The sequence below is a fragment of the Halichoeres trimaculatus genome, unplaced genomic scaffold (assembly GCF_033239565.1).
Source record: "Halichoeres trimaculatus isolate MK-OKI-2021-1 unplaced genomic scaffold, fHalTri1.1 fHalTri1_scaffold_3, whole genome shotgun sequence".
Classification (NCBI taxonomy): Eukaryota; Metazoa; Chordata; class Actinopteri; order Labriformes; family Labridae; genus Halichoeres; species Halichoeres trimaculatus.
In genome coordinates, this window is record NW_027437181.1 from 11522559 (window position 1) to 11543000 (window position 20442).

General features: G+C 39.7%; 3 protein-coding genes across 4 annotated transcripts; 1 reads left to right on the forward strand and 2 right to left on the reverse strand.

Annotated features, from left to right (window-relative positions):
• Positions 1–5409: 5409 nt before the first annotated feature.
• On the reverse strand, positions 5410–9457 carry bloc1s6 (biogenesis of lysosomal organelles complex-1, subunit 6, pallidin). 2 transcript variants are annotated; one of them, XM_074665638.1, is made up of 6 exons: positions 9310–9457; positions 8990–9064; positions 7752–7911; positions 7002–7089; positions 6846–6932; positions 5410–6742 (listed from the first exon to the last, which is right to left on the reverse strand). In XM_074665638.1, the coding sequence occupies exons 2-6, from the start codon at positions 9051–9053 to the stop codon at positions 6623–6625; spliced, it is 519 nt and encodes a 172-aa protein (XP_074521739.1). In that variant the 5' UTR covers positions 9054–9064; positions 9310–9457; the 3' UTR covers positions 5410–6622. The 2 variants fall into 2 exon arrangements, with proteins under 2 accessions (XP_074521739.1, XP_074521738.1); XM_074665637.1 differs by having other exon boundaries at positions 8990–9092.
• An 856-nt stretch (positions 9458–10313) lies between these two features.
• On the forward strand, positions 10314–15701 carry slc30a4 (solute carrier family 30 member 4). The gene is made up of 8 exons (XM_074667273.1): positions 10314–10511; positions 10804–11337; positions 12385–12531; positions 13104–13257; positions 13588–13798; positions 14054–14159; positions 14246–14380; positions 14520–15701. Exons 2-8 carry the CDS (start codon positions 10938–10940, stop codon positions 14672–14674), a joined length of 1308 nt encoding a protein of 435 aa, XP_074523374.1. The 5' UTR covers positions 10314–10511; positions 10804–10937; the 3' UTR covers positions 14675–15701.
• A 3201-nt stretch (positions 15702–18902) lies between these two features.
• Positions 18903–20387, reverse strand: cunh15orf48 (chromosome unknown C15orf48 homolog). The gene is made up of 5 exons (XM_074667018.1): positions 20289–20387; positions 20126–20187; positions 19946–20034; positions 19732–19792; positions 18903–19424 (listed from the first exon to the last, which is right to left on the reverse strand). The coding sequence occupies exons 2-5, from the start codon at positions 20165–20167 to the stop codon at positions 19356–19358; spliced, it is 261 nt and encodes an 86-aa protein (XP_074523119.1). The 5' UTR covers positions 20168–20187; positions 20289–20387; the 3' UTR covers positions 18903–19355.
• Between the last annotated feature and the right edge of the window lie 55 nt (positions 20388–20442).

The window sequence follows — 20442 nt, forward strand, 5'->3', positions numbered from 1 at the left end:
ACCGGGTCATCATAATTTTCAACACTGTCAGGTAACAAATTATCATACAAACCTGCAACTAACACCAAATTCTAGCAGACAGTCTGCTGAAAAGGAGTATAACATCAAAGTAGGACTGAAGTGTTGCATGACAATCACAATATGCGCTCTCTGAGTGCTTTTCTTGTGTGATAATGTATTAATTTGCACTGTTTGGGTACTGTCTGTAGCTGATTCTAACTGCGATTTGGTCGAGAGGCACGGTACAACCTGAAAAGGCTGCCAGGGCTAAGAAATGTGGTGCTCAGAGGTACAGAGAACTTTATGTTCCTGGAACTGCTCTTTAAGAAGCTGAATAGTTCCTGTGGCATGTTGCTGTCATTTCCAATGCAGCCTAGAGCAGTGTAAAGATCATGCAGATCAGGCCTGTGATTTATAGAGAAGCAATGAAAGCAACTGCACCACATCACCAACAGTAAGGAAGAGAAAGCGAAATCTGTACAACTAAGATGATACTGCAGAGGGTGACAGACAGGCCAGAATCACTGTGTGCAACACTCCAGCTGGACAGCTAACTATATACACAAACACATCTACAGTATGTTCAGAATGAAACAGGAACAGGCATGCCCAAAGAGAGCATCCTGTGTAAAAAGGCCCCAGGAGGAACTCCAACCCAAAACCTTCATGCTGGGAGGCAACTGTGCCAACCATCACTGTTTACTTTGGTTTGAAATAATCAACATAAAGTTGGGGGCTGCGTTCAAGATCAAATTTGACAATATTTATGATTTCCTTCAGCCTCATCAGTAAACTGTGAAATACTGACGTCATGTTTCACAGCCTTTTACGACCCAACCCCCTGCAAATAAGAGCTCCTCTTTATTTGCCATAAATCAACCACAGTTATCGGAAAAACATTAGACTTAGAAAACTGTAATAACTTCAGACCATAAAAGGCATTTCAATAATTTTTAGTCTGTTGACTTTCAGTGGAAAGCTCCTCACAGATGCTTTAAGTTATAGCTAATACAACTACAACAACTGCTCAATTCCTTCATGATGTTTTTCTCTGCAAGGCAACTACCGCAGATGTATGATTCCTAATGTTGAGCAAAAATTTAACATAAACAAAATCAAGCTTTGGAGTAAGAATTTGTCTAAACCTGTTGAGTTCTTTCCCAATCGAAACACCAGATATAAATAAATATAAAATTATTGTTTTGGAGGGGTGAGGTGGTTACATGGTAAACAAGTTTTCTTAAATATCTGCTCTCTACCATCTGTTGAGTCACATAAACCTAATTACTAATGTGCTCCAAGCCCACTTATCCAGACGTGCGTATGTAGCGTTATATAAGAGCTGGTGGAGGGGGAAAGTAACCTCACTCACTGTCATTTGGTCAGAAACACCACAGAGAGATATGTTTTCCAGAACCTTCAGTTCAGCCCTCCACATGGTACACAGTGTGCATGAGTACTACCACACCAACCGAATGGTAAAACCTGCAGGCAATAATAACATGATGCAAGCGTCCTCAGTGTGGGCCTAAGGACCATATCCTGTTATGGTGGGTCTGGGAGCGGCCTGGTGCTGCCAGTCTGCAGCAGACCACAGCCTCCCACTCCTCACTGGTCTGATTCACTGTTTACTTAGACAGGAAGGCCCGCCACTATACAACATCATCATCATCTGCTGCTCCATGTCTGTGACTCGCTTGTGGCTTTAGAGAGGGGGGGTGTTTTCCCCGACGGCCAAGTTTCTAAAAGCAGACACAAGTTAAAACCAAAAGCTTGGAGGAGTAGGGTGCAGCCTCGGAAACCACACCGCCTCCTTGAGCTGTCTGACTCTGGGGCTTCATACACTCCTCCTGCTGGAAAAACAGTGCCCTACTCAATCAGGGTGTTAAATACTGGGATCAGAGATGAATCAGTGGGTGATACAACAAAGGCAAGAATGAAAAACAGGAATTACATAAGTCGTTTTGAATGAAAGTTTTCCTAAATGACCTTTCCTAAAGAACCACAGGATGCTCGTGAGAATTCAAGGGCACGTTACAGAATAGGTTTGCCAGTGTTGATGTATTAAGCTGATGTAATCAAGAATCAAAATTCAGGCTTTTTTGTTTTCCTTTTTTTTTTTCGTAAATTGTGAACTCCTTCGTGTATTTTGGCCTATCGTAGCCCAGCTAATGGAGTCTCTTCCTGCTTCTCTCTGCCCTGGTCATGGGAGATAATGATACCTCTGTGCTTTGAAGGGCATATCACTTAAAAAAAAATCTCAAGATGGCTCAAAAAAAAGAAGAGACAGAAATGTATGTCAAATGAACTTTACACTTTGTATTAAACAGAATGAAAATATCACCAAAGTGTTATAAGTTTGAGTGACCACATACAAGCTAAGCATGCAGGTGCAGCTAACCGGACTGGTGTCAAATAACTGAATCTTACACTTAAGTAAACCAGATTTTAGATGAAGGGATCTGTTGTTTAAGTTAGATTGCAAGCCAGTGTAAAATGACAACTCATTCATTGTTTTCTTTTTCTTTTGTTTGCATGCATTTGGTTCTTGGCAACACTCAATGTCAATTGAGCTAAAGGGGGTTTCTGTTTGTTATGCACCAAATATTAGCATAATAACTCAGTTGAGTTTTTTTCTCAGAACATTTCATGAATAAATGGTTCATAAACAAGATTTTATATTAAAAAAACATTGGTTGATTTCTTTTTTCTCTGTTGTTGTTTTGAAACCCAAGGGACAATTAAGGCCTCCCTGGATCTGAGATGCTTTCATCCTTTAGCCAGAAATCAGACCAACCCTTTAAACTTTCAGAGTCCTTCAGGGAGGGATGGGATTTGTTTGTATCTGAAGCTGAATCTCGATCAGAATGAGCACATCCTTGCTGTTTAAATTGGGTTTCACACTGTGGTCAGCCCATTAACACAATATTAGCTCAATGAAATATAGCAAAAATGTTAACTTACAACAAATACAGTGGTATAAACAGAAAATGACATAAAATCTGAACCAAAGAGTCAAGAGAGGCACATTGAAACCAAAGAGGGCAGGTGCTGAGTCGAGTACAAGCGTGACTGTACAAATCAAACAGAAAGATGGCCCCTTAATGCTGCAGCTCTCCAATGTTCCAGACAATTCAATTCATCATGTTAGTGAGCGACTCTGCTCCAGGCGTCACTAACCTGGTGAATTAAATTGTCTGGAATTGTAGCCCTGCAGAGTGTAAGCCATCTTTTTCTTTGACCTGTGCCCACTGTTCTCCTGTTTTCTATTCTATGACCATGCACAGCTGAACTCTTTCCTCTGTCTTCACCTAACTCTGACCCATTTTCAGAAAAAACAAAAACAAATCTAACACAGATTAGAGTTGCACAGGGCGTTTATATATATGTGTAGCCACTGTATTTAGACCTGCAGTGCAAACATGTCAAACAAAACCCAAAAGTCAAGGCACTGAAAACCAAATTCATAATGTGGTTTCTGCTCTGGCTCACTTTCATCACGCTGGCATCATGTTGCCCCTCTTTCTCTCTCTAACTCTGGACCCTTCCACGGCCACACTGTGGTGCAGTTTCCGCTCTAAAGCACAGAGCGGGGGCGGGCCAAGCCATGTTGGTTTTGACTGAGTTTCCTGCTGTAGTAGTGAGTATAAAATTAGAGTTTTATGTGAATTGGACGGGGGTGGGACAGACACATGCTTGTGTTGGGAAAGAGAGGAATGTAACCTAGTTTTGTGTCAACACGCTCCTGTTTGTGTGGCTGAGACGAGACAATGAGGCAGGAGAAGTGTGTGAAAGAGACGATGTTTGTTGAAAACATGTGTCTAGTGTTGACCAATTCAGTTACAATCCAAGGTCTGTGTGGAGAGGATGACGCAGATAGCAATCATGAGGACGAGACTTGGTAAACAAACATCAGTCAAGGAGCTCCAATCTACCAGCCTGTTAATCACAGTTCACCTGAGCAGGTAATGAATCCCCGATAAGATTTAATTAAAAATGGAGGCTGTGGAGTTTGCATCCTAAATCTTTGAGGATGGATCATAACAAGATTTTTTTGTTTTTTTCAGGATTTAAAAAAAAAACAGGTTTCACATAGTGCTTTGACTGTGAGAGATACACAAAAACAAAGTATAAAAAAAAACATAGAATAAAAAGCTTAAACAATGTTTAAACTTAAACATCAAGAATGCAAAAAACACCATCATTACATCCATCAACCACCCATAACCAGAACCAGAAGAACCCTACACTAAAACAATCAGCCCAATATCACAACGGCCTATCAATATGAACTGAGACCACAGGGACCAGGAAAGTTAAAAACAATAAAAAGAGGTAAGTAGTAAGAGGCAGTAAACAGCAGAAAGGGAAGGGTTAAAGCAATAAAGAGAGATAAATTTACCAATATAGATAAAGTGCTGGAAGAAATAAAAAAAAAAAGTAATTAAAATCCAAAAAGATCCTAAAGGCAATAAGAGAAAGTAAAGATATAAAAGAGATAAAAGCAATAAAATACAGGAAGCAATCAAGATGAATACAAAACAGTAAAGGCAGCAAATTAGTTATAGGAAATAAAATAAATATCCAAAAGGCTGTAATTTTAATAGTAATAATAATAATAATAATAATAATAATAATAATAATAATAATAATAATAATAATAATAATTAGATGGACAGAAATTCTTGGAAATGACAAGAAAAAGATTCATTATTATCAAAGTAAAGAAAAGAGTCGAACAAATAATCATGGCACCAGTACAAACAGATGCAAAAGATGTTACCAACCAGCTAAGGGCCACATCCAGGCACCTGGTCTCTGCTTCCACCTAGTGGACAGGGAGATAAAATACCGCTTGGACAGTTAAACCTCTTGTGAAGGATCTCTGGATTTTGATGCCCTCTGTGGACAGATCTGTTCCTGTGCAGGCTTTATTTTTCTGTTAGCAGTCAGATTAACCCTTATCAAGAATCTTTGACAAAATCCCCAGCTGTCTGCGGTGAGCTGTTTATGACTACAGCTGACATTTTGCAAAGGTTTCAGGCATTAAAAGCTACAGCAAATATAAAAACCAACATTTAAAGTGGTGGTCTCATTTGCTTCTGGTGGGACATCAGTAGATAATTTCATTAAGACTTGGCTGAGGAAGTGAAGGGTTGCTGGTTTAAGACCCAGACCAAGTTCAGAAAAATAATCTAGCTGGTAGCTGGAGTGGTGCTGGTTTATTTCCGTGGGACTACCATTGTGCCCTTGTGAAAAGCACCAAATTTTAAACTGCTTTCAAACCACTCAGATGGTGTGTGTAACAAGATCAACACCAAGGAGAAAAACTGGAATAGCACGCAGCTTTAAATGTGTAATCGAACTTCAAGCATAAAAATACAAGTCACACATTTCTACAAACCAGTTTGTTTTGCTTTTATTTATGAACTATATCAAACAGCAGAGGGGTTCAGGTGAAAGTAGTGCATAGAGGCCTCTTTAACAAATCTTTAATACTGTGTTTGATGCGGGCAAAGTTTCGTCAGTCCTTCTCATATTATCTGTACCGCAGACACACAGTCGGTTAAGCTTAGTGCAGACCTATTTTAAGCAACACACCTGTTTAAGAGCATTCATCACTAACAAGGCAGGAACAACATACATTAACACTTATTGTTGAAGAAACGACAGCAAAGAGTTCTCCGTCAGGTCATTGTCTGATGGCTGTGAGAGTGTCTGTTTGTGGGAAAGAGCTTGACTTTGTCATCACAGGTTAACAGTAGGAAGTACCAGCATTTGATGATTTAGTCCATGTCTTTGGTTTGTGGTGATCTTGGCAATGTCCAGTTGAAAGGATCATAACAAGGGTTTGCAAGTTCTAGTCCATTAACTCACATATACTGCCTACTGAGAACAATATTTTCCAAAGTATATTACAGTCTGAAGAACCTTTGAACAACGATTTTTTGTATAACACTTGAACATTTCGTTTCAACTTTCTCTGAGGTCCAGGCAAACAGATGGACGTGTGTCATTATACGTGTAATGAAACAAAAGGACTCAAACAACCAGTTAAGTACTTAAATCCCCAAAGCCACTGCATGCTCTCTGTAAACAAAAGCAGAAATACTGCTTACAGTTTTTCTGTAATACTTCTGCAAACAAGCAAGGATGATATTTTTTAAAGAAAATCTCAGCTCGGTCTTGGAAACATTTTATATTTTCTTCTTTTATAACATATTTGGCAGCAGAAGATTCACTCTGACATCGTTTATAGAATATTTCAGCCACAAGCAAGCTGCAAGTTAGAAACCAGAACTGCATTTTAAAAACAGTTTGTACTTTAAAAGCCATCACTGTGCACTCATTCTTAACAAAACTGCCTTAAGTAAGTAGCACCATCACCTGCTTCACCGTGACACAAATCATACTTTATTCTTGTCTCATTTTCTGTCCTTTGTCCCACACCATGGCTGTCAAATTTAGAAGAAAATACCCCAAATAATCATAAAAAATGTAACTATATACACTTTGGAAAATAGTTTGCAGTGATCTTATGTGCAGTAAAAAACTGTGAAGCTGCTAAAACATGCAAAACCACCTGTGTGCTCCGTTAATACAGCAGACGTACTCAGGGGTCCTACGTTCTTTTAGCAGGTTTGGCTATAAGCTGCCTCTCCCTCTCCAGCTCCTTCTCACGCTGCTGCTCCTTCTCCAGCGCCTCCTTCTGCTTCTGCTGCTGCAGCTTCAGTGCTCTTTTCTAAGAGGACAGTCAAAATTATGTTGATTTCAAACCATCCACTAATATCTGCTCCTTATCTTTGAGCACACTCTGAGGTTGAAGTGACAGAGATGAAGGTTACCTTTAGTTTAGTCGTCTTTTCATGGAGCATTATCATTTCTTTCCGTATGTTCACCAGTTTGTTGTGGTAAACCTTTGCCTCTGTAAACTAAAGCAATATATTTGATTACAAAAAAATTCAAACAAATGTTAAGTACAAATAAACTTCAAGACATACCAGTGAATTAAGGTCCAGTAGGGCGTTACATTCTCTAAATTTTGTGACTTCTTGGTCCAGCGTGTCTAATAAAACCAGCTGATTTTGTCTGATTAGAACAAACACAAAGAGGAAGAAGAAACATTGTTAGATTAGCATTTTATATTAAAAAAAACAACCAATCTCTGAGGACATCTATTCAGTAAATACACAGAAAGAAGTCTACATTTTAATTAATCTAATTAGACGACCTAGGGGTGTTTTAGAGAGTAGCAGATCATTTCAAATGTTTGCTCAGATTGTGTTACATGACCTAACACAGACAGGAGATCAACAGCAGACTGGGAGTAAAACTTGTTCACTCTGGTACATTCAGCAGGATCAGCATTAAAGCAATTGGTCAACCTACCCAGCTAGTTCTTCTTGTCAAATGACTTGCTGTGCCACATGTCTGTTTGCTGAATACTGCAGTCTGTGTTTGTCAGTCTGTGTGTGTGCGTGTGTGTGTGCGTGTGTGTGTGTGATTCCAGTCGCTGAAAGCTGAGCAGGCAAAGGTTGCTTGTTTTCAAATATGTTTTGACTGTCCTTCTATTTACTCGTTCAGAAATATCAAATCAAACAGCAAGATCATGGACAGTCATTCTTCATTGTTTCCTTCCATAGCTCATTAACATGAATATGAAATCTTTCTCATTGTTCAAAAGAAATGTTAAAACAGGCCAGTTTACAAGAAGATTTGTTTGGTATTCAGGTTTTCAGGGATGGACTCACGTGAGCTCTTGAAGTGCACGTTTAGAGTTCTGCAGATCAGGTAGGTAATGAGAGAGTAATCCTTCTGTGAGTTTGTCCACTGCTTTCGTATCCACAAACACATTTTCTCCAGGGGATGAGCTCTCAGAGGGCAGAGATTCATGTAGTGCCAGCTCTCGATCTGTCAGATATCAAACATAAACATGTACAAAGCATTTCATTTGGTGACTGATTTTTACAGATTTACTTTTTACCATCCGTCTAGATGAGCTGGTGCCTATGACATTTTCAAAAAGTCTTTAACAAACATTTATGGAGACATACATACAATCTAAGAGACAGCCTCCCATCTTTTTTATTTGTCACAGTTTTACTGTTTTCTCAACATGAGTTCAGTTTCTTCAAACATTTGTGAATAATTAAACTGTCCTCTGAGGTAGATATTTCTACAAAAGTCTATGAAAATTATCTTGGTAATGTTATTTAATTTATCTTGACTTAGTTTGCACAGAGAACAAATTTAACCTGAGGGATTAGACTTTTAAAAGATGAAGAATTGTAATGTTTCAAGTTAAATATGATAGATTCCCATGGTTTTTAGCATATGACTGTTATTAGAATAACTCAAGGCAGCAGAGTTCTTAATTTTTAGATTTAATAGATCATTGATGCGGCATAAACAGTGTTGTTTCTAACTATCTTTGTGTAACTATGGTTGACCAACATGACCTTATTTCTCCTATTTGAGCATCTTTGCACTGGCTCCATGTAGGTTTTAGGGATTGCTACTTTAAAGCTTTTCATGACCTTTCTCTCAGATGCATGGCGTACCTTCGCACTGCCCAATCCAACATATACACTGTGTGCTTGAAAGAATAAAAACTAAAGGTGACAAAGTGTTTGCAGTAAGGGGTCCAAAACTCTGAAACAGTGTGCCTGAAGAGATCAGGTCTGATTGGTCTGCAGTCCCTTGAAATCTCTCCTAAAAACCTGCTTTTACCAAAGACTCTATATTATTATGCTTAATGCATTTGTCACTCAGACTTTAATGCACAGACTGTGTGAAAGGTACATTGAACATACTGCAAGCTTAACCTTTAAAACTAAGACATCATTGTTTTCATACTGTCTCCACTTTATGGTGGTGATACATGGTGATACAAATAATATTCTAGCAGGCAGAAAAGCAGGAGGGGTCACAAACAGCCTGGTCAAAGCAGGCCGAATGGACAAGGCAGTGAAGAAATTTGCAAACATACCTTCACTGTGTTGAAGTTCACTCTGAGATGAAGGTCCTTCATCTCCCATCCCCTCTTCCTCCATTTGCAAAGACCCTGTTTCACCCAGAATGATTTTTATAACCTAACAAAGGCACACGGTTATCCAAATGATGGCATTACAGTCTTATCGGATTGAAATTATCTGTTGATTTCTCCCAAAGGGTTAGAACATTACATTAAACATCCATACGCTGGTAAGTGTCAAGCTAGCTTCCTGGTCTGCTTCATTAGCAACCAAGATAGTTAGCGGCTCGGCGATATACAAACATATGACATCAGATCAAACATAAACACCTTACCTGTCTGACCCTCTACAGCACATCAAATGTAGAAGAGTTCGGATCTTATGTCCCAAAACAGAAGAAGAATCTGCAGGGTTGTGGATTTGTTGCTGCAGCTGACAAAAACGTCATGTGACTCATGGCGTCATCACGTGACTGCGTGCGGCCTTCACCGAACTTGCTGATGATACTCCCACTGATGGGAATTATGGCTCTTTTTAGAGAGCTGGTTCTTATGGCTCGTCTTACGTTCAGGAGTAGGCTGTTTCGGATACCAAGTGGCTCCTTTGACATTTTATCAATCTATTGCAAAAAATAATATAAAATCATGTGTAAATTTATCAAAGTGTTCCTGATAATTTAAAAGTACAAAGCCAGAGATACATCTGAGCTGGACGAAGAGGTCCATTCTCTGACTGTATGTATAGCTGGGTATCGAGAACTGATTCCATTTTGGAAGTGTTGACAAAGTTCCTAATTTATTGATGAAATCAATAAGGCAAAGGCTAAAGTTTTTTTATCTACTGCCTGAAATGTATACAATATCCATACCTAAATTATATTATGAATATAGTTTTAATTAATAACAGTGAAACACACAACACAACTTAACTAATTGTGCGTAGCTCCAACAGAAAAAAAGAGAGAAAAAGTCGTGTAAATATTTTGTTGTTTGCCAACCGTCAAATAAATTCCAAAGAAGAAGAAGGGCTGCATGGTGGCGCAATGGGTATCGCTGCAGCCTCACAGCAAGAAGGTCACTGGTCCGATTCCCAGCTTGGCTGGATGGCCTTTCTGCGTGGAATTTGCATGTTCTCCCTGTGCATGCGTGAGTTCACGCCAGGTACTCCGGCTTCCTCCCATAGTCCAAAAACACTCTAAATTGTCCATTGGTGTGTGTGTGTGTGTGTGTGAATGTTTGTCTGTCTTTGTGGCAGCCATTTGACTGGACTGGAATAGCCCAGGGTGTACCCCACCTCTCGCCCAATGACAGCTGGGATGGACTCCAGGACTCCAGCGACCCTGAAGAGGATAAGCGGTTCGGAAAATGAATGAAGAAGTCGTCGTGAAGGGTTGGTTCGAGAAACCGGATCGTTTGCAATCAACACATCGTTCCTTCCGAGTGCGGAGGTTTTCAGCTGCTGTTTACACGAGTCCTACCATGACAGTTCTTTATCTAAGAACGGAATAAGTTGTTTACTTTATAAACATATTTTCGGGTAAGTTTACGTTGTCTTTTAAACAAATTACAACATTGAAATGATGTAGTTTGTCGGTAGCTGGAATGCCAGGAGAGCTAACCCTAACTGGCTAGCTTACTGTTTAGCCAAGGCTGTGTTAACGGGACTGCTGAAAGTTTTATCAGTTCAAGTGAGAATGTGAGTTACTCGTGGCCTTAACTTCAATTTATCAAGAAATCTCACTGATACAATCGTGAACAGGTTGGTTAAGATGCTGTTGAAACTGCTTACCGTCTCTGTCCGGATCTGTTCATTTGTTGCTCTCTTCCAGGTGCGGAGATGGAGGATCATAGGCAGTATTACAGCCATACCTCACCAAAGAGTTTTGAATGATTACCACAGAAGACAGTATCTTAGAGGCAGAGCTCACCTGTTCATACACCTCGCTCACAGTATTCCTCCAAGATGTCAGGTGGGAACTTCTTAAACAGGGTGCGGTCCGCCTTCAGGAGAGAGCCCACTGACTGGGACCTAAGCGACACGGCTCCCTTTGACTTCTCAGACGAGCTGGTGGAGGATGAGACCCCCAAATTTAACAAGCTAAAGGTCGTGGTCTCTGGGGAGATGTCAGACTACTCAGCCGGAGCTCCTTCAAACGGAGTGGCGGTGAACACGCTGGTGGTGGCGGATGATGATGATGACTCCCTACTTGAGTCGTCCTCCAGCCTGGGCAGCCCGGGGTTAAACATGGACCCCTGCGACAACTGCAACAAGAAGAGGGAGAGCATCAAACACAAGAGAGTGATGAAGAGGCTGGCCTTTGCAGCTTTGCTGTATTTCCTTTTCATGACGGGTGAAATTATCGGTAAAGCTGTGCCATGTGAACTTCGCTGTGCATGAATATTTCATTACAGCTGCAGACAGCGAGACTTCCCATTACTTTATGACCAGTCTGTCAAAGTGAATTGGATATCAAAAAGTAAAGCAGTGTACAGCTCATGAATCTTTACAGCGATTAAGCATGGAGGTTTTAATTGTGCATTCACTTATCAACAGTCAAATGAGCCAATAAAGTGGACTTAGATTAATCTGTAAGGGACTGGTTTACTCTATTTAGATATACTGTCTCATACCCCCGCTGTATGTCAGAAGAATGGTGGCAGTGTTTTTTCTTTTGTAGTAAAGGCAAGTGCCTCCTTAAAAGTCTTACTCTAGAAAAGTCATCAGGGAGTATTTTTTCTTAAAGGAAACATTATCTTTTTTGTTGAGCATAAGTATTGCAACCTGTATCTTTTAATATAGCTGTTTCAGTTTTGAGAGTGAATGAAGTCAGGCAGATATTACGTAATCCAGTCTCACACATATACAACCCTCTGATGCTACATCAGGAGAACATTTCCTGAGATGCTTGACAGGAGAAGATTGGTTTTTCAGGTTATACATCATTTCAAGCTCTGATTTAGGGACTCTAAAAGTTGTCCTGTTGAATGGCTTTTTCTAGCAACTGCCCTTTAACATTGATTAGTCTTTATTGAATACAAATATGTATTTGTTCCCAAGTGTGTTATTTATACTGAAAGGAGAAACCATCAAACAAGTATAAAATGTTAAACCTTTTCCCCCCAGGGGCACATGACATCATTTCCCTATTTACACTACTCTCCCCACCCAAATTCCCCGACAACCTCCCCTTGAGGGTTGAAAAGATAAAAAGCACCTGTAGCTCTAAAAAATGTGTCAGTTTAAATCATGTCTATAAATCAACCATGTTTTCAACTACTGATGTCTATGTATGTGGAGACACATGCACACAAACATGTTTTGTATCTTTTAATCTGTACCTGCACACAAGGCTTTGCTTGACACAGTCAAATTCCATTTTGATCACATTCTCTTTTTCTTTTTCTTTCAGGTGGTTATATCTCAAACAGCTTAGCCATCATGACTGATGCAGTGCACATGCTAGCAGACGTGGTGGGCATCTTATTTTCTCTGCTGGCCCTCTGGCTCTCAACGAAGCCACCTACTAGGAGGTTCACCTTCGGGCTGCATCGTCTCGGTGAGTATCTAATTTCAGAAGCCATCTCTCTTCTTCTTTCTGTCACCCTGTCTGATTGCTGCTTCTGTCTCGTGTGAGGCAAACTGATACTTTTGGTTTTTGGGGGATGAGTCATGTTCTGAGAGAAAAGTGCGAGTTCAGCATTGTTCAAAGCAGATCAGTTGCAGAAGTATTCTGTAGATTCAGATATACTGTAGCTAGAGCTTCAGATGTTTCATTTTAAAGATGTTAAACTTAAGTTGTTTTTATTTTTATACAGTTATCTGTTCGTTAATGTTGCATTCAGTTAGTGTGCAGTTGCAATAAGTGAAATTCACCTGCAGCAGTGTAACTGAGGTGTTTGGTGTAGATACAAACCCAGCACTGTTGCCAAATGTCTGCAACCCCTCAGAAAAAAATGTAAATATTATTATTTCTGAATGTAGCATTTTCGAAACCTCCCCTCAATGAAAACCCAGCTATTAAGAGATACACTCCCAGTTTTGGCTCTGCCAGATAAGTGTTCTCACAAAATTTAATTATTGTTTAGCGTTATCTTTGTATGTATAACTGATTGTGGTTTCCTGGTCTAGAGGTCGTATCTGCTGTGCTCAGCGTGGTGCTCATCTACATTCTGACAGCTGTACTGCTATACGAGGCTATTCAAAGGACGGTTCACCAAGACTTTGATATAGATGGAGATGTCATGCTCATCACTGCAGCTGTGGGGGTAGCTGTTAACCTCATGTAAGTGAAATTCTGGGATCTAAATATGTTGTTTGAGAAAACCTGTGTGTGACTTTTTCAAAATAAGATCCAGAGTGATGCAATAGGATAGTACTGATAACATGTTTTGAAATTTTAAGCATCAGCAAAAATGTGGCCCTTCAGTCCAAAGTACCATTCTTGAATGCAGCTCATAACTCTATGTTTTGTAATGTTTGACCACAGCTTGTAGGTGAATAAATGACTCACTGGCTGTGATCTCTACGGCAGCTATTTAGCAAAATGTAAACTGAATGATACATATGAAAACAGTGTAAATAAATCCTCTTTCTGTGTTCCTTTTGTCTTTAGAATGGGTTTCTTGTTAAATCAAGGCGGTCACCTCCATTCTCACAGCCATGGTCACTCTCACGGCCCTCCAGTTCCCTCCAGTTCAGCCGGGTCTGGTCAACAGCAGAGGCAGCATGGCAGCCTGGCTGTAAGAGCAGCATTCATCCACGCTTTGGGAGATCTCCTCCAGAGTGTCGGGGTGCTTATAGCTGCCTATGTTGTCCGCTTCAAGGTAACCTGTCCTCCAATATCCAACCATTTGCACAGATATATTTATTTTCCTTCCTATTGGTGTTTTTTTAACATCAAATATATTTTCTATGGGATTGTCAGCTGTAGCAGGAGACCTCTTGTTTAAAATCAAGATAAACTATCAATGTGGTTGAGCATATAAAAAATATTACTCAGATCAGGTTTCAATCATAGAAACACCTTCGAAAAGTAAAAACTGCATGTAGTTGACATGTTTTTATCTCTGACTTCACAGCCAGAGTTTAAGTTGGCAGACCCCATCTGTACCTACATCTTCTCTGTTCTGGTTCTCTGCACCACTTTCCGTATCATCCGAGACACCATAGTCATTGTGCTGGAGGGTGAGTCTTTGCTCCCTGTTGTGTTATTTAGAGTTCTAAGAGAAGTTTGAATGCTTCATAGTTTTGTTTTCATTTTTCTGTGGCAGGTGTTCCCAGACACCTGGACACTCAGCGAATCAGGGAGGATCTTCTGAAGCTGGAGGACGTTCAGTCAGTGGATGAGCTGAATGTTTGGGCGCTGACGGCTGATAAGACAGCAGCTTTAGTTCATCTCCAGCTCAGTGAGTTGCTGCTTAACATCTACTCTTCCAATGAGTTAGTCTGTTGTGGGTTTATATCAGAGGCATAAATAATGTGCACTTGTATTCAATTTGTTATAGTTATGTGATAGTATTGATTCACATATGTTTGTGGTTACAGCACCCTCTAGTGCCAACAACTGGGAGGAAGTCCAGGCAAAGGCCCGCCACCTGCTGCTTCACACCTATGGCCTCACCAGGTGCACAGTTCAGGTCCAGGCTCACAGACAGAGGCCAGTGCGCTGTTGTGCACACTGCCAGCAGCCCAGCGCCTGATGACAGACTCATGCGTACACTGACCTCCACAGACGTCAGAGAGCACAGCACTGGAGAGGTTAGACGTCACACTGCTGTCCCGGCTCAGTGCCATAGAACGAGCCTCAGTATTTGTTTATATGTGCAAAAAGATGGGTGCCAAAGGATTGACACGCGTAATTCTCTTTGACGGGTCCCTGCAGCCTTCAGGGGCCTTATGCAAAGCTATTTGATCAGAGGTTAAAATGTTTGAGTTTCATCTTAGAAGAAAAAAAACTTGCTCTTAAATCACCATGAAGGCCTATTCCAACTGGTAAACGTATTATTTTTGTGTTTTTTGTCTGAGTTTTTACGCTTTTTCTTAATCATCAGATGTCACTTTTACTTTTTTTTACTACTTGGAAGTATGTAAACTAAGATTGTGTAGTTTTATCAAGAATGTCAGAGACTGAAAAGGTACCTCATGTCATTTAATAACTGTGGTCATAGTGAATATAGTGTATATTTCTCACCACTGGCTCACATGGGTAGAGTCACTTGTGTAGACACATTCTTTCATCTCATTGAATGCACTAAATCATTAATATTCCTCAGCCAAAGTCTGTTTCAAAGGCAGATTTTTGGGACTTTGATGAATCATTCTGTATTGGCCTTACTGACTGACCCTCAATAGCCCACACGTTTCACTCAGACATTTTATTCTAGCATGTCTTTTCACCATGGCAAACAGGCAACAGACAAAGTGTGCCTGACTCCAATTACATTTCAGCCTTACAATCTATACTCAACTTTTTTCCATTTCAGTTACAGACAGTGTACAAAAGCAGATAGATTTATTAAGGAAGTACAGTATTGCAGAGTTGCAGTGTTTTAAAAGAGAAAGCTGTGAGTTGAAGTCTGCCAACAGAGTTGTTTGAAGTGTTCCTCTGGCAAGTGTTAAGAGGCTGCGGGGTTTCAGGACAAACCTTTTCACACCTCTGATGTTAATCACAAAGAAAAATTGAGAACTGGACCACTGTTTTTGTTTATAATAAAGTATTTAATCTTCTGTGCCTCTCAGTATCATTTTTTCCGGACAATTCCCCATCAGGCAGCAAAGACATGAATCAGTTTCCACTGAATAAGAAAGCTGCAGACATATCATTATTTACATTTAACAGAGCACTAATTTCAAAATCAGTGAGAGCTTTATTTTATGAGTTGAAAAAAATTACTGAGTCAGAATTTCAGATAAATGCCTGCTGGACTTTATAAATAAGTTTTCAACACTAGGTGGTGTACTTGAACTGGGGAACTCTCACGTCAGTATCATCCTTGATAAGATAACATGCCTAATGTTTTTTAAGCTTTCATGTTTCTGCTTTCCATTAGTTATTGGACTCTTGTGAATTTCATGTTAAAAGTAAACCGATTTTCACTAAATATTGTGTTTGTATGAAAATTTAAGCGGATAAAATTTTATAATAAAAAAAATCACATTATTTGTTTCTTTCTTTAGATTTTAAGTGTGTAAACAAAGTCAGAATTGTATCAGGACATTCATACCTTCAATGCACTGTTGGGACTATTGTGGTTGACATGGGGAAAATTCTCGTTCACCGGTGTTTCGGCCTAATGAGTATCCATGTAAGCGACTTTCAGGCGTTTGGTTTTACAAGTCGTTGAAAAACGAAGATAATAGTTCAAAATGCATCCTGTTTTCGTGTTTGTGTCTATATGTACTCTTCAGCAATCATTTTGTCTTAAATTAAAAAAAAAAAAATGAACACATTTGTGTGATGCATTCGCCAGTCACTATTGTAAGTACACACCTGTAGCGAAAGCGCGAAACATACCGGTAACTGATGCTTATGCCGTGCTGTGTCTACATGGTTCAGTATATTACTGATTTTTACGTCTCCAGTTGAAATATTACAGACACCGACATAAAATGCTGCTCTGTTGGCATTATTTTGTGTGAAGTAAAGCCACTGTCTGGACCGCGTCAGTATCTTGTCTGTCGTGATCACTTCCTCAACACTCCAGTTACATCCTCAGGCTATCCGTGACGTCATTGTTTTGGGAGGCACGCGGCATTCTGTGGAACCCAACGGTTAGGGCAAATGGTGTCGATGTCGCGCTGTTTTTTGTTTCGTTTGTCATCTGAAACCTGTTTATGAACCTGATTAACATCCCTATTTTTGACACACTTAGACAAGTTTATCGTGTGTTTCTTGTAAATAAAGACATTTAGTCATCAGAGAAAAATGTATGATCAAAACAGGAGTAGTAATGTGTCAGGAATGTGGTTAATTACTCTTAGCAGAAACTTGGTTGTATTCATCTTGTGTTATCTAGACAAAAAAAAGTATAACTATGAAGTAAATGCTGATTTATTCAGGACGTTTAAACCTTAAACTAGTGAGGCTTTCACAAAAAAAAGAAAAAAAAAAACTCTTTCGTAATCACAATATGGTCCTATCAAAGGTGGGTTACTGAGGCATGAGGGAAGTGGGAGTGTCTCAGTTTCCAGGCAACAGCTGCACTGACATAAAAACCACAAGAGTAATACAGGTTAACTCCTCTGTTTGTAAAGCACAGCCACAAGTTTACAGCATCACCTGACTGCTCTGCTACAAGAGGACCATAAAATACAGAGATGAACCTACTCAGGACCTAACATCTATACATTGTACCTTAGACTAAATTTTATTTTGAAATAAATGAACAAACATGTTTTCATTTCTCAGCCCAATTAACTACAAGTAACAAAACTCAGAGTTCAAAAAAGTCCACACTCTGAAAAGTTTTTTTTTTTCTTGTTTGTTATGACATCTGCACGCACATGGGGGCTTCCACCACCCATTTCTCACGCAGTATGTAGGCTATATCTGCTTTACTTTGTCTGTGGTTTGATGATTTCTGTGACCTTGTCACGTACACAGATTCCAACACCACGTGCCATATCCTTCCTCTCCTGCCTTTGTTTCCCTAAATAACTTTCTACATTTACATACAGTGGAATGATAAGTGAAAGTAACCTTAGACTGCAGCACGTTCAGAATACCACAAACTGAAAATGTACTTCAGTTACAGTCAGAGCACATCCATGATACCTCATGTTCACAATCTCTAAAGCTATGCAATGTGGCCATTGTGCCGTGAAGCATTTCAAATCAGATGCAAGACTTAGAACTTAATTTAGCCTGTTGTATGTCAGGATTTCAGCAAACACATGCATTGTATGTATGTGGGGTAATAGAACATGTATGGAAAGCAAAAAAAAAAAAAAAAAAAAAAGGTTCCTGATAGAAAAAACAACTTAAACCGACCAGGAAGTAACACTGGTACCTCTCCCTCTCTAGAAACTTCCTGGTTACAGTTTAATAATTTAAGAGAAGTCTTTTCACACTCACTGTGCCAACATCAGACTTGTCTGTCTTCGCCACAATGCAGTGGTGGTTAGAGAAAAGGAGGGTTTACTGGTCTGTTTTTTCTCTCCTCTGACACACCCAATGGACGTTAAAAGGATTGTCTCCGATTATAAAACATGATGGGAAGGTTGAATGCCCCTGCAGCTATAAACTAAGCAGATGAGTGTCTCTGTCCATTGTTTGGAGGGCAGTAATGGCTTTATAGCTGTCCTAATCTGGCAACATCTCATCATTTTTATGTCTTCATATAACATTCAAACATTTCCTGACAACAGGTTTCCATGCAACTCGAAGAAGAAAAAAACATAAAACTGCATGTCCCCTGATGGCCTTTACACATTCATAATGAAATCATTTGTTTGCTCCCCAGTGTATTTTCTCTTTTGTTTTAAAGCTCTGCTGCAGGGATCAGCAAATTCGCTTTTGTTTCCTGTTTTGGCGCGTCTCACCACGGCTCATGTTTGTTATTGGCAGAAAGGAGTCTGTTCTCTTGCCAGTTAGAGAGATTCAAATATACTGGAATGATTAGTGCTCAAAAATTCCCATGTTTACAGTTTTGAAGCAACATGTACCTGGACTCATGTTTGATGTCACACACACAACTTTTAAATGAAGTATGTACATATTCCAGATGATCTTTTTGTGATTTTTGTTGCTAAAAGACTGAAATGCTACTTGTCTTATGTTCTCGACAAAGAATCGAAGTCAAATTCATCATTTGAGTTTGGTACAGAGATGTATATACATTTTCTCACTTATTTTCGCAATTGGGTGTTTATAGCTTTGTATTTCTCAGAAATAAACATTCACAACAAAAAACAGGAAGAGAGACATGCTTATATTCTAAATCTAAATAATTTATTGACACTGTACATTACATTACATTACATTACTTGTCTTTAGACCCTATCATACATTCACATCTACTTTAAGAGCATCTGGATGTGAAGACCACCAATGCCTCTATCAAATGAAACACACAACTCGTTTACTAAAAGTTCATATTGTCTTGTAGCTGCTATCACAAGATCACAGAGTGAGAGAGCCTTTCCAAACACTTAACACTTGGTTGGAGAATCTGTGTTCATAGCTCCTATCATTGAGGAAAGATGATGCTGAGCTGGGTCTCTACAGAGCGAGTGAAACCCCAACAGTGGAGCAGAAGCATTTCCGCACACTGAGTGTTCAAGTGTCCTAGTTTGTGCGGAAAGGATTCTGTTAGACTGATGGGGGACAGGAGAGTGCTCACACTGTGGATCTTTGCAACAGATGCCCACTTTTTCTTTATTCTACTTGTAGAGTTTCTTCACCAACTCCAGCTCCTCCACTGGCTTCCACTGTTGGTTGATGGTGATGAGCTGCAGAGAAATGCATTGATAGATTAATAAAAAAAATTAAAATTAAGTCCAGCCTTACCACTACAAGTGTCACTATTTGCAGGCAACCCATTTCGCAGCACAATGGGGGAAGATGGCAGAAGACAAAAAAACATTCATTCTAAAGTAAGGGGGGTGGTACCCATAAGATTTTATTACTTCCTCAGTGACTCAGCAGACTGCAGCTGCATAGAGGAGAAATATGCTTCTTTCAAGAGCCAATTAGAATAAAAGCGGCATCTTAAACAGCATTACATAATGAAAAAGTGGCTCTAAAGTTAGAAATTACCTTTTGAGGTTTCGATGGGTCCAGCCTCTCCCATGGCTCTGGGTTTTTGGTCTTGTTTAAACTAAAAGCAATGAATAAGAAAAAGTTAAATCAGTATTCTTGAGTATTTCCTCATTTTAAAGAAAGACTAATGTAAGTTATAAAGATGTATGCGGTAGAGCACTAAATGACTAAAATGATTAAAGAGAGCACTAAACGAGCACAAGACACTCACATGACATCAGGTTTTGTCAGAAGAAAATACAGAGAAGCAGAGGTGGCTCCTGTCGCAGCAAAAGCCATGAACCCTACCAAAGGGATCAGCTGAAATACAACAAAAATAAGTTTTAAATTTACAAAGTCATATAAAAATACAAACAATACTCAGTTTTGACAGAAAAATGAAACAACTCACCTCCTTCTTCTTCTTTAACATTTGGAAGAAACTTGTATACATTTTTCTACTCCCACAGATACCTAGAAAGAAAAAGAAAATATTCCCATTTAAAGATGCTGAGAGTCCATGCAGTGAAAAGAAGTCAACTGTCCCACAGGCAGCTGTGTACAGCAGGTCTCACCTGTTGTTACAGCGAAGTCCTTCACGTCTGTTTGCGCAGCATCCTGTGAGCCAGCTGATGTAGGCTGGAGGAGAGGTTGTACGAGGTGAGAGGCACGTAGCCAGACAGACAAGAGCTTCCTGCTCTGAATTGCAACAGTGGAGGTCAATTTATC

Excerpts from the sequence above, each read along its gene's own strand:
- bloc1s6 (XM_074665638.1), bottom strand. The coding sequence starts at position 9,053 with ATGGAGGAAGAGGGGATGGGAGATGAAGGACCTTCATCTCAGAGTGAA. Across the intron at positions 6,933-7,001 it reads TACTGGACCTTAATTCACTG|TTTACAGAGGCAAAGGTTTA; the intron begins GTATGTCTTGAA and ends ATATTGCTTTAG. Across the intron at positions 6,743-6,845 it reads AAAAGACGACTAAACTAAAG|AAAAGAGCACTGAAGCTGCA; the intron begins GTAACCTTCATC and ends CTGTCCTCTTAG.
- slc30a4 (XM_074667273.1), top strand. The coding sequence starts at position 10,938 with ATGTCAGGTGGGAACTTCTTAAACAGGGTGCGGTCCGCCTTCAGGAGA. Across the intron at positions 11,338-12,384 it reads CATGACGGGTGAAATTATCG|GTGGTTATATCTCAAACAGC; the intron begins GTAAAGCTGTGC and ends TTTTTCTTTCAG. Across the intron at positions 13,799-14,053 it reads CCTATGTTGTCCGCTTCAAG|CCAGAGTTTAAGTTGGCAGA; the intron begins GTAACCTGTCCT and ends CTGACTTCACAG.
- cunh15orf48 (XM_074667018.1), bottom strand. The coding sequence starts at position 20,167 with ATGTATACAAGTTTCTTCCAAATGTTAAAGAAGAAGAAGGAG. Across the intron at positions 20,035-20,125 it reads TGTTAAAGAAGAAGAAGGAG|CTGATCCCTTTGGTAGGGTT; the intron begins GTGAGTTGTTTC and ends GTTGTATTTCAG. Across the intron at positions 19,793-19,945 it reads CTGACAAAACCTGATGTCAT|TTTAAACAAGACCAAAAACC; the intron begins GTGAGTGTCTTG and ends CATTGCTTTTAG.